Source organism: Spea bombifrons, chromosome 8, assembly GCF_027358695.1.
Source record: "Spea bombifrons isolate aSpeBom1 chromosome 8, aSpeBom1.2.pri, whole genome shotgun sequence".
Classification (NCBI taxonomy): Eukaryota; Metazoa; Chordata; class Amphibia; order Anura; family Pelobatidae; genus Spea; species Spea bombifrons.
In genome coordinates this window covers 25,061,857-25,075,240 of record NC_071094.1, presented here as the reverse complement: position 1 = coordinate 25,075,240, position 13,384 = coordinate 25,061,857, and the positions used below count along the sequence as shown (strand labels likewise).

General features: G+C 37.8%; 1 protein-coding gene across 3 annotated transcripts in view; it reads right to left on the bottom strand.

Annotated features, from left to right (window-relative positions):
* The window catches only part of ARHGEF9 (Cdc42 guanine nucleotide exchange factor 9), an 83,534-nt gene that overhangs the window by 34,926 nt on the left and 35,224 nt on the right, over positions 1–13,384 (bottom strand). For all 3 annotated transcript variants that reach the window (XM_053472618.1, XM_053472619.1, XM_053472620.1), the window contains exon 3: positions 7,153–7,344. In XM_053472618.1, the coding sequence (XP_053328593.1) occupies positions 7,153–7,344 (192 nt within the window). The remainder of the gene's footprint in view (positions 1–7,152; positions 7,345–13,384) is intronic.

Here is a 13,384-nt window from a genome sequence, read left to right as displayed (position 1 = left end):
TGATATATTCATATCTCTCATCAGGGATAGTTGTCGGTAGAGGTGCGAAGGGCCTTTAACTACCCTTGTTCTATTTATTTGAGCATGCATGTACTTTCTTATAGTGCAGAAAGACAGACACAGTAGAAAACCCATCCACTGACATAACCCCACTACCTGCAATCCTCCAGCACATACCTAGCTGGTGCCCCAGTTTTTGAGGGGCAGTCAGGATTTTAGGGCATTGTCCGGCACCCCCACGTATCTGCCCTGCTGTCCAAGTTTTGTAAACATGGGGCAGTTAGGAAGATTATTTGATCTCTCCTGACCAGCCTTGGAAGCTGTAAACCCAATGTTGCAGCACAGGTAGTTCCTATGTGGCAAGCTTGCCACGCTTTGCAGCTGAGCCCCATAAGGTGGGTCTTTGGGTAAGGTGGGTAGACAGCTACCCACTCCTACCTTTGACTCCCATCATTAGCCACACACCCCACTCCTGAAAAAACCTCACTCACTCACCATGCTTACTGATCGCCCATGTAACATCACATTACCCATTGTACAGCGAATATGATGGCGCTACATAAAACATAAGACGGAGTGATAAGTCTACTTTATATAAGAGTATAATTTTCCCAAGTAGACCTCTAGTGAAAGTAGCACATACAAACATTGTAGTTTAATTCAAGAAAGCTTGAGCTGTGCATTAAGCTGTCCTAAAGAAAAAGATAAAAACTTAAAAAAGGCCAAGTGATATTATTTCCGTCCTCACTGTCTATGTATCTGTTTAGAAGAAAAAATGATGTTGTATTTGAACATTGTAATTTCTAAACACATTTCTGCTGTTCAAATTATCATTATTTCAAATTTCTGACACTGAAATACACTCACGCTCATCAAACCTCCCAGACAAGAAGAACACAAGGGAGTAAAGAGTAAGAGGAGATTTGAGTCCCAAAGAGGGATTGTCCTCCTAATCAGGGAGACTTGGGAGATATACATTTTGCCTATGGTCTTTTTCTGTTAATGAGGCAGTTGTTCACTGAAGGTTACAGGGTTGAAAAGCACAATTTGTATGAATGAAACACTTGCATGGTATCATAAAGTTAATGAGGGCTAGTAAATCCATTACTCAGGAGATCCCTAAGCTTAAACTTACATGCACAAGTGGCCACTATGAAACTGCAATTAGCATAGCTGTTTATTTCATGCAAGACTTTTTGTGAGAACAGAAGTCACCAAGCTTGTGCTGTGGAACCTGCAGTGGTGTAAACGGTGGCAAAATTCAACTCTTTGAAGATTCTAATATCAGTAGAGGAGAACATCAGGAAAACTATCAGTTCAAGTATTGTTGTAAATTGTGCAGACCCAGTGGTGATGGAACCATATAAACACAATAAATCTACTGTCCCTGAGCCCCTACTAAAGAAGAATGCATATCAAAGTACTCTGAGAACAATAATATGAATTCTTCCGAAACAAACAATAAATAAATAAACACAGAATTTGCAGCCACACGGCAAAATGTTCCTTTTTCCTCAATCATCTGACATTTTTTTGCCACTGATTGGCTGCCTGAAGCTGTCAATCAGTGGCATGAATGTACCTTCTTTTAAATCAATGGGGGACTTTCCTGGAACTGATTGACAGCTGAAGCAGCCAATCAGTGGCAGAAAAAGTGCTTCCATTGAAATCAATGGGAATACTTTACATAGACCCCTGTATGCAGCGTTCACGCAGCCAGTGATGGAGCTGACTGGGGGTGACTACATCATGTGCAGGGAGATGGATTTGGGCAAATGCATCTCCTGTAAGGCATTTAGCTAGGTGGTGGGGAAAAAGACAAGTGCATTTGCAAAACAGACTGCACAAAAACGTAACGAGACCACACAGCTATCTTACTCATTTAAGTGCATATAATGGCTAGAGTGTGCCTTTAAGGGTCCCTTCCTTGGACAGGGAGCCCCTAGCAGCCGCTGCCACTAATGTATGGGTAGTGAGCCAGCACTGCATTAAGTTACTGTTCATCAGCAGCAGTGAACGCGGTGTTCTCCAGCTGCCATTTTATTACATTTGAGAAGATGATTTAAGAGACAAAAATCCTCCCTAAAACTTACAGTCATTACTTAGTAGGCAGAAAGTGATAACTGGCATAAAAAAAGGATCAGATGCATCTTGCACATTTTTAATCAGTGGGACAAGTGCAGATAGATAATACTTCAAACCGGTATAAAGGAAATGATATGCCTTTCTCCATTACTCATGTTTAACTCTCAGATCCTGTTAAATTATAAACTTATTTCCTTCAATGATAACCTTCAAATTCCCCAGCATCCCTCTAATGATTAACAAGTGCAGCCTTTGCCAAATGCTTGCTGGCCCACTTGAAAACCACCTTGGTATCAGATCGTAATTGCCAATCGTCTGAACAACACTTTATTCATAGAGAAGATCTGGATTGCCACCCAGAGCTTGTGTAAAGCATGGTCTTGTCTGAGCTTTTCTATGCAGCAATGTATCCGAGATCTGGCTTGTTCTGAAAGCCTCATACATTTCACACAAAGCCTAATCTCTCAGAGATCAGCAATGAATGAGTTACAGCGAGCGGGTAGTGTAAAGAAATGCAGGAAAAAAACAATATGAACGTCACAACCCAGTAAACATTCCCTTGTCGACGCACTCTTTTGTACGCACAAAAAAAGAATGCTCTTATTTTAGCAGTGTCTTACTTAGTCACCCTCATTCTCTGCAGTTCTCCATTATGTGACAACTCACAGAGCTCACTCGATGTCTCGCTAATACCCTGCATCACATTTCACTTTTAAATCCAAAAAGCCCACCTTTCTCAAGCAGAAAAGAACGCTTTGTTCTCTTGTGTAATATTACTAATGAATACAAATCAGGGAAAGGGGAAAGAAAAGAATGACAAATTATTAAACTCCGTACAAAAAAATACAATTGGTCATATGTAGTCCACAAATGTATAATTTGACAATATTTATGGTAACAAGGGAATTATACATTGCTGGGGTAAAATATTTTGTCTCTAAAGCTTGAAAATTAGGAGAAAAAAAACACAACAATTTGCCCCATAAGCTTTGGTGGTGTAATCTACAATAGGGTCTACTAAAGAAGAAGAAAAAAGATTTAAAACGAATGAATACCAACAAAAACTGGTCTTCTAGAGAAGTTAGAAATGAATCGTGATGTCTCTCTGTAGCTCATATATCAGACAGTTGAATGTCTAATTGAGGGGTGTCAAACTCTAGGCTTCAAGATCAGGTTTTCGGTAAATCCTTGGTTTGAACATCGCATTAATAATTTAATCGGTTTTGATTAATGATTTCAAATGAGATGCCAGTGCCCATGATAGTATGAGATATCCAGAACACTTGGGCTGCTGAGGCCTGGAACTTGATACTACTGACTCTAATCCTTCAGAGGTGACCATTTAAAAGTAGGCATTATGCTCTTGACCATAGTATCAAAATGTTCTCAAGGGAAACCTTAAAAATATAGGCTGGAATCTAGTACTTCTTGAACATTGCAATAGTAAATTGTTTCTATCATGTTTACTCACAGGTTTGTGTTCAAGCAATAATATCCAGAATCCATGATGTCTTAGAGTTTCCCTGTGCCAAGTTTAAGAGTTCCTAATTTCTATGTCACCTCCTCTAACACCACATACTCCGATTTAGAGAGATTATAGACTGAAAGCTTTAATGCATATCTTTATTGCGCAAATCTGACTGGTTTCTCAGTCTAGATGCCCTAGAGTTGAGTAATTGAGTGACACTGGGTGGAAGAGAAGTTAGGTGGTTTGCTTCTAAAAAAAATAATGCAGCTTACCTAAAACAATGCCAGAGATATTATGTTTCTTTTAACTCATTTCTATAAGCACCTTGACAAGCAGATGTTACCGATCATTTTGCTTGGTGGGAAAAAAAAACCCTGAAAAGGGTGCAGCAGAAAGTGACAGGTTGTCTGGATCTATTTGTAAGAACCATTCTCTGTGTTCCCCAGGGAGCTGCACGGACTTAGATGATGTTAAGTGCTAAGTTTTCTAAACCCTAGTGTTGAAGAGTTGCTGCAGGTCAATGCCATCAATAAAGTGAGTGAAATAATGCACTGCTGTGATATGAAATTGTAGCAGAAATAATGGTTTTTATATGAAAAAAATATGTCAGCTAATGCTGTGTTCTTCACACTATGATATTTTTTCCATCTCGAAGTTCACATTGTTGTTCCATGCACTACTGCTACATGTATAGGCATATGAGTGTGGTTATCAGATGTTCTATTACATAGTTCAAAGTGAATCAGGGAAGTGTGCGTTAACTTCGTCTTTAAGTAGAAAAGAGAATGCCACCCTGACTCTGGAATCTATACACTTAAAATTTGATGGCAGATAAGTACCGACCCATCTTACCTATATAACCAAAATGTAAATCCTATTAAGTCTTTGCAGTTCTACATATAGCGTGAACGGTATTCGCTATAAGAAAGACCTTGGGCAAGAGTGTTCTCTCTTCCAGATGTGTTTTGGGCCCATACGTTAACCATTTAACTGGTAATGTCCCAGAGGCTGAAAGTTACCAGCTTTGTCAAGGAAGATTATTTGTGGGCAAATGAGAACTCTGATTTCATTGGTTAAAAAATTAAACATGTCTGACTATGACCACTACACGCGATGCTCACTGAAACATAAGGGTATTTGAGTTGAAAACACTATGACATGATATGATATTCGATATACAGAATGAGATATATAGATATTTCTTGCTATGAATTAATGTGTCGTAGCAAAGACAACTGCTCTGATGTCCAACTCTAAATGTTAATCAGGTTTTTTATTATGTTAGATACACATCATTAACCATGGAGTTTTACACCAGTTGAAATCTAGCAGAGAAACACAGAATTTAATAGATCTCATTAGAACGTCTACCTGGTAATTCCTCTTCTTGACATGCTCCAAATCACAAGATGACGCTCTTGTCATGCAGGAATCCCAGGAGGTAGTGATCACAAACTCATCTTTTAACAACTTAACATAAATCCCCTTTTGTAATTTAGTTATACCTGTTAACCCTGGTATGCCAGAACACAAAATCTGCATTTTCCACTGTGGAACGTCAGATAAGGCAAGAGTAGATTCCAGAAATACTGTTTTCTTAAACTAATGTAGATTGGATACAGAATTATATCTTAAAATGCACACTAACCAGCAAGGATAGTTATACAAGATATAATGCTTTTTGCAATGGATTCTAGTAGATTTTTGTTCAGATACCATACAAATTGTCATTATCTACCCATAGACATTGACAATTTGCTTATTAACGTGGCCATTTTCTGTTGCACATGTGTCTTCTCAACAACCCTTTTCCAGGTCAATGTGCTGACATCAGGAGGCAGCCTACCCTGGACTAGCAATGGAGCCATTGGAAGTATGGATTTCCCTGATGTTCCTGAGGATCACCGAGGTATTTGCTGACTGGATGTGCTGATAATTGTTGGTCCCTTTGTGACTCAGGACCTGGTTCACCAAGGTAGCTTTAGTTACAGCTTTGACCATCTCCCTACAGAACCATCATAACATTATGTCTACATCCATCTAACCATGGGGTAGGAAGCCTTGAAGCCAATGCTGTCTTAGTGGGGTATAGTCTTGTATAGAGTTGTCTAATGCGCCATTAAGGAAAAGTGTGCTTCCTTTCTTTTACATTTGGGTTATTTGCTGCCCCATGGCTCACCTTTCCATTTGTTACTCTTTTATAGATGAGCTGGTTAAATCAGACAAAACTAGAGCTTTAAACAAACAATACATCCATAAATTAAACAGCATTATTGAATCTGAAAAATATGTAAAGTATTCATTTGAAAAATATTCAACACGATCAAACAGGTTGTGAATAAACGGATATCAATATTTTTCCTTAACATTATCCTTCAAAACTGCAGATACATCTATGTTTACAGAATAATGTCTTTGAAACATATTAAGGCATACATTGGGAAATGTGGAATGACAAGATGTAGGCATCATGGATAGGGGGAATTACATCCATGGCCAGTGTAAAAATCCACATTAAATGAGCAAACTGCCTTCAAATTGAGCAGAAGGTCTCATGGGCACTTGGAAAGCAAACAGCATCAAATATCCCTCTTTAATTTGATTGAATTTGCCTTATCAACAGAAACTGGGCCATTTTTAAGCAACATAACAGAAAGGCTTCACAGTTTAAGTCTCTCGGGATTTAGAGTACTTATTCCAAGAAGGGCTGATCTCATTATATTTTCAACTGTGAGTGACATGATCCCAAAGGTTAACGAAAAAGGACTAAAGTGATTCTAAATATTCTAAAATGAGACAGAAAGAGGCCAGCCTGACCAAATTCATTTCATCTACAAATTAATCTGTCTGAAATATTTTACTGAAAACGCACCTGGAATATAGGGTGATGGGTTACAAACCATTCATTGACGTGTAATGTAGGCAGAAATCTGTCTACAAAACATTCTTCCACTATATGTCTGTAAACATGCAAACCCCCTCTTGAGAACATAGTTATTAAAGATGACATCATCGCTAGTGACCAGGGACTTCTTTTTAGTCACATGTGGGTATGTGTGTTATAGCATCCACAATAAGACAGCACACTTGTATTGCCCTCTGGAGGATGTATGAGGAAGTAGCAGGCTATCAGATGTGAAGGAGAACATTAACATTAGGAACCAGAGTCAGACTGGCACTCACGAGGCGGCCCTGGCACTTTATATCACGCATGTGCTGGCCACATGTTGTATCACCAAATCTGCCCCTCCGCTGACGGCCAGCAGCCCTCTAGGCCACTTTGACCCATGTGCCAGATGGCCAGTCCAGGCATGTTGTGAAACCAATATGTTTATCACACACTTACCAAATGTCCCTCTTTAGAAGAAACAGTCCCTCTTTGGTACCCCCATCCTCCTGCCCCTCTTTCCCCGTCTGATACCCTTGTTTTCTAGGAGCTCAGAATGTTTGATAGGTATGAGTGTATTACTGCTTTCTACAGCCATGAAGTTACACCAATGTGTATAGAAACAGCAGTAAGTGTAATTATTTTTCTAAATGATTTACACAATTACATAAAAGGCAAAGAACAGGCCTATATAATGCAATTCTGCTCTCACCTCACAGATGTCCTTCAAGTGTTTGATATAGTGACGCTCTGTGCTCATTATTTCATTGATGACATTGGCTCTCATCTGATCTCGGTTCTGAAGAGTCCTGCCAATACAAAGGCAGTCCGAACTTGCGTCCAAGTGCCCATTCTGCACTTCGCTGGTCCCTTCTTCCACACCATCTTCCTGGTTCACCCACAGCTGTGAAAAAATAGTATAAATAAATATCATAGACTGAAGAGAAAGAAGGGTATAACTGTATAGGAAAAGGTGGGTCTTAGAGTTCATGATAGATTTATTATTGAATATTGTCCAGAAATAAAAAGGTGGTATATTTGGCAGTTTAGAAACAAGTCAGAAAGAAACATAATAAGTAGCTAAGCAGGAGAAGGGGCTGAGATGCATAAAAAAATACAATAATAATGTAATTGGTGTCCTTTCTGTAGACAGCCACTATTAGTCATAATACATAATTCCAGTTTGAGCCACAAATGGATCGGATGTGACTTTGACATCTCCAAAGACAGTGGTGGAAGATGGATAGATGCAACTGGCAATGTTCTTTTTCATGTGTGAGTGCCACGTGGAGAATAAGAAATTGTCTTCTTACAATGATTGAGTAGTAAGAGCCCAATCACCCCCATGTCTACTGGAGCAGAAAAGAAAACCAAAAAGCAGGCTGTCACTTCATGTTCATCACATATTGCTCCAGCCAAAAGCGGATGAGGTTCCTAGATGAGACAAATATTTGCCACTACCACGTAATCTCTATGGAATGGAACTAGACATAAAAAAAGAAAGAAGAATGTAAATTCCTCCCTACTCAGTGTAAAAAAAAGGTTAAAGGAGAATTGTCACTATTGTAGCTTTTAGCCTAAGTTAATTAATATACTGTAACTGCCTATAGCGTGTGTGTTTTATTTGTCAATCACGTCTATTCTTTTGAGGATAGGTAGTTTAGAAGTCTTACTCATGGAAACTGAGAAAGGCATCAGCATGCGGCATAGTTAGTATTATATAATACATTTCCTATCTGAAATGATCACCTTTCTCCCCCAGCCTTACAAAGCCTGCCGTTACTAATCAATGATAATTGTCAATTTTAACAATAAGGGAGATGTAACTTAATATGAAAATAATAATGGTGATCCTTGGAAGTAAATACTGTTACAGTATACAGTAACCTAATTACATAGGTTAATTTAAGGTATATGTCTGTAATATGTAGGAATTAGGGTAAAGTTAATGTATTATAGAGCTTTATGTATGATAATAGTCTAAGCATTTGGCATACACAGTATCCCAGTAAAATGTAGTTAGCGCAGGTATGACATATTTCCATTTCTTCCCTTACTTGAGTGCTTAAATATAGGAGGGTCAAATGGACTGTCCTTTTTTGCCTTTTTGGGGAAATTAAGGAAAACAAGGCATTAACTAAAAATTTACAAAAACAAATAACTACAACACCCTCAAGTGGCTTAAAAAGATGGACAGGGGTTGTTATGTAGAAGTAGGCCACTGCTAAAAAAAAAAATTATATTGGATAAAATAACCTACTAAGCTTTCAACTCTCCAAATACGTCTAACTTTCCAAAAGCAGTGGAGATGTAGGGTAGGAATAATAATATTATTAATATTTTATAATAATAGAATGTGTCGTTATCATCAACGGGCAACAAAGAAGGGGTTCAAAAATTAAGACATGGCAAAAGGAATTCTAGTTTAAAGCACCAGAACTATGAATTGCTTGTGTCTGAAAAGAGCAAGTTTAATGCTAGATCATTTCTCCTATACCAATGAAACATATTACACAGATGACTACATTTCATTTTAGGCGTTAATTTCATTTAACCTGATCTAATTAACCACAAAATAGTGACAGAAATAGTTTCAGATGACAATTACAATGGATTTACAATGGAGTATCTCACAAGATCAGTATGATAAATCACTCGCAAACTATATACTATGACTTTTATTATTTAAAAAAATACTAATTGTTGTTTGATAAAATAGAACAATGGTTATTGAGTATTGAATTTAGTTCAAAGCTTTCGGATGAGCCTGGATGCCATGGCAAGTGCTTCAGCTCGCACTGCAAAATCCCAAAAAATCAGGTAAACCCGGACATACAAAGAAGGAAAAAATTATTTGATTCCCTGCTGATTTTGTACGTTTGCCCACTGACAAAGACATGATCAGTCTATAATTTTAATGGTAGGTTTATTTGAACAGTGAGAACAGTGAAATCCAGAATAACGCATTTCAAATAAGTTATAAATTGATTTGCATTTTACTCAGTGAAATAAGCATTTGATCCCCTATCAATCAGCAAGATGTCTGGCTCCATTAGGAGCACTCTCTTAATGCAAATCAATTTATAACTTATTTGAAATGCGTTATTCTGGATTTTTTTGTTGTTATTCTGTGCATATGATAGCTGGGAGGTCCCGTGTAGGAGATATGTTTGGCTGAACACACCTGCTTGAATACGATGGACTTACTGCTTGTCAGCGCCAGCATTTGCACGACAGGGGTCTACTCAGATGCATACAGAAAGCACTAACGCCTGTTTCTAAAAGAGTGCTTTCCTGACACTGATTAGCTTCTCAAAGCATCCAGTCTGTGGCAAAAACCATCAGACTACGGAGGAGGAGGGCATCTGCAGAGCTGCAGCTTCTACCTCAGGTGATTTGTTTTTTTTTGTTTTTTTTTTAAGAATGCATATTAAACTCACACAGTACTTTAATACAAATTCTTCTTTAGTAGAGCTGTGCATGACTGTACTTTGTCCCTTTTAAGAAGCATTAAAAAGCTCATAAAATATGTTCTATAGAGAATATGCAGGGACAATAAAACTGGGAACATAAGCCATGAAGTGCATGGGCACTTCAAAATGATGAATCCGTGGTTGCCCGTGTGTAGGAGATGTGACAATGAGCAGGCACCTAATTAACCTGTTAACCTGGGGTCACCAAGGAATCCCAGTCTAATTACAAAACAAGAGCAAATGCAATCTTCACTGTCAATATTGATTTCCTTTGGCTTGTTGACAGCATGGCTCTTAGCTCACTTGTTAAGCCAATTTCCAACAATAAACTAATGTGTTTTATTTTGAAACCAACATAAATTTGGTTTCTGGCACACTTGTGGCAGGACCAAAAATAGAATGTTCTCCATCCATTTTTGTCCACGGATATTAAAATTAGGTTTGGATAAATAAATAAAGTTTTCAAGGTAAAGGTACATTGATTCTACATTTTTTGTAAAGAAACAATTTCCTATTACTACATGCCAAGCGTACTATTCACTCTTTGTTATGTAATTACTAGAAGTACTTTGCTATCCTACGGGAAGCATTGGAATCTTAGATCATGGATAACCACCAACCAGTCTGGAAGGCCACAAAAAGCATGATAGGGACAGAAAGGGTATGTGAACAATTATACTTAAATTTAACGTTCTCCTCTCATCCAAAATATTGAATTTCCTCCTAACTGTCCTGTTTTTCTCTGGACAGTCCTGATTTTCAGTCACTGTCCCACTGTCCTGTAGAGATGTCCCACTTTTGCAGGCAGTGTCAATCATAGGCTGATTGGGATTTAAGGGCAAAATTTGAAAAGTGGTCGCAATCCCATAGCACATTAAAATAGTTCAATCATGATGTTTTATTCCGTTGATTGCTATAGCAGTGCAACTTCTCAAATAAGGGTACTGTGGAGGACCACCAAGCTAAAAAAAGTAATGGGAGTATTGTCTTCAATCATATCTCTGGTATGGCATGTGAAGCTCCATTGGTTACCTTAAAATGTATTCTGGCAGGAGCTTTTTGAGAGGAACGTATGCTCCCCAAAGCATTATTTAACTCTACATATTAAATAAACCACCAAGGGCAGTATAGCACCTGTCTACAGTTCATCTATGAGGGGAAGAGCACAATTATTTTCTGCCAGATGTTTTTGATTGACCTGTGGTCCTTTTTCAAAGCAAGGGGGCCATTTTGCTGTTTACACAATCCAGTAGGCTAGAAATAGGAAACTAGTTGATTGCTCATGTGGCAACGAAATGGTTAATTTACCTCTAAAAGCTGAAATTAAGAGGCTGTGTGCCCATCTTCTGCTGTTATGTCAACTCTCATATCGTTTCTTTACAGTTAAGCTCAGGGACTTGCCTAAGGATATCTTCCATAACAGGTTTGGTTGAAAATGCTACAGTTGATGATTTGATTCTTTGTGAGGGTCAACCAGATGTTTCTGTCAGAAGCCTGGCTTCAAATGTGTTCCACTGAATCTATAAAAATAGAATAGCCAAAACACATTTTATCGCCAAGTGGCGATCAGCCATAACATGTAGAGAATAGAATTTAGATATAAGTGTATTCAGTATATATATTCATTATATTGTTCTACTGCAACGACCTATGACTCTACATTTTTGTGTAACATGAAGTATGTTTAGGGGGGGACTCCTTAGAGCACTAGTAGGGGCTAGTGCTCTGTTACCAAATAAGCTATTGATGTTCATGCTGGGTTTTTCTTGTCCACTCAGAGTCTTTGATGCACCCAGCAACATGTGCAAGGTATTTTCATCATTGAGAGTCATAGAGACCTTTAAGAGCAGTAGAAGTCCCCCAAGACAGACTTTCAGAATAAATCTAAACTTTGTTTCCTAATATGAAAGAGAGAAATAATGAGGATGTTGGGCTGGTTTCTGGAAGTCACTGTGTAAGTAAATGTAACTTGTCGCAGAAACTTGTCCCTGAGCCTTTATCTATGTAAATCTTTACAATTTCCTTTTAACTGTAACCAACTGGATTTCAATGGCTTTTAAACATATTTGATCGAGACAAAGATAGATAGATAGATAGATAGATAGATAGATAGATAGATAGATAGACATTATTTTTGTTTTTATTAAGAGAAATGGTGGGAATAAGCAAAACTTAATCCACTTACTGCATTTCTCAGTTTTACCATAGGGAAGGAAAATGATGCATCTTTGGTGTTTGTACAGCCTTTTCTATTCTTTCTTACTGACTTTCCAAGCATATCTTCTGCTAATAATCACAGACAGGGGCGGACTGACTCATCGGGGACTTGGGCACGGACAAAATACTCTAGGTACGCCCTTGCGCCGTTCACTCTTTTGCCAAGCTGAATTCTCCCCTGGGCCAGGGAGCCCTTTGTTGCCCAGGGCCCTGGTTGGTCTCAGTTCACCTCTGAGCACAGAGCCAGCTGTCCTTTCATAGTTCAAAGTTAGATTTTAGTAGCCTCAAATCAGAGGAATAGAACCTCTACTTATTTTTAGAACATAATAAATCAAATGTAAATTTGCTTCAACACGTAAAAAAAAAATCTATGCATGATTATTCTTTTTCTTTATTTTTTGTCTATGTTTTAGCTGCACATTTAATCCTTTTTCTGCCAAGCTTTCAGATTTTATTCAGATTTTCGTCACAGTCACACTAGATCAATGACCTTGTTTCTTTGAGGGATAATTAGGCAATGGTGTCAGTTAAAGGACACTGCATAGGACATTGCATACACCTTGTTGCTGAAAACAGCGAGTCGGCAGCACTGGATACCTCGAGTCAGCATGAGCAGAGGGTGACCTAGTATCTTTTATTTGTCCAAAGTTCAGAAAAAAAGAAATTAACATTCAAGAAGTTACAGTTTTATGAAAGGTGTTATTTACATTTATATTGGTCAATTATATTGTAAATAAGAGGGTATATAGAATTGCTTGCCAGGGTGCCTATTTTTTTTCAATTATACCTCCAAATAATGGGTGTCTGAACAGTTCACGTTTACTCTAAATGTAGTCCATCGAGTTTAATACAAATCTGCATTTTGATGAAGCATTCTACTGAAAACAATGAACAATAATTTTTTAAAGCAGTCAAATCGTACTTTATGTTTAAAGAATCATACGTTTATAGGCAAAATATATTTTACTTTAAATTTTGCTTTAAAGAAAAAATCAACTACGGTAGCATTTTCTGCAATATCTGTAACAGATAAATATTTTTTTTTCATTTTATGATCCTTTTTGCAATTACTTTTTTATATATATCGAAATAGAAGAAAGCTGAGCTCACTACTAAAACCAGCTCTTCTCTTCCTTGATCAGGGAAAAACTATGAGGTTGTGGTTTATTAATCTGTGTGTTGAGTGCGTCTAAGATCATCTACAGCTTCTAAATGTTAAACATACATTAACAGGGTCTAATACAATTGGCAAAG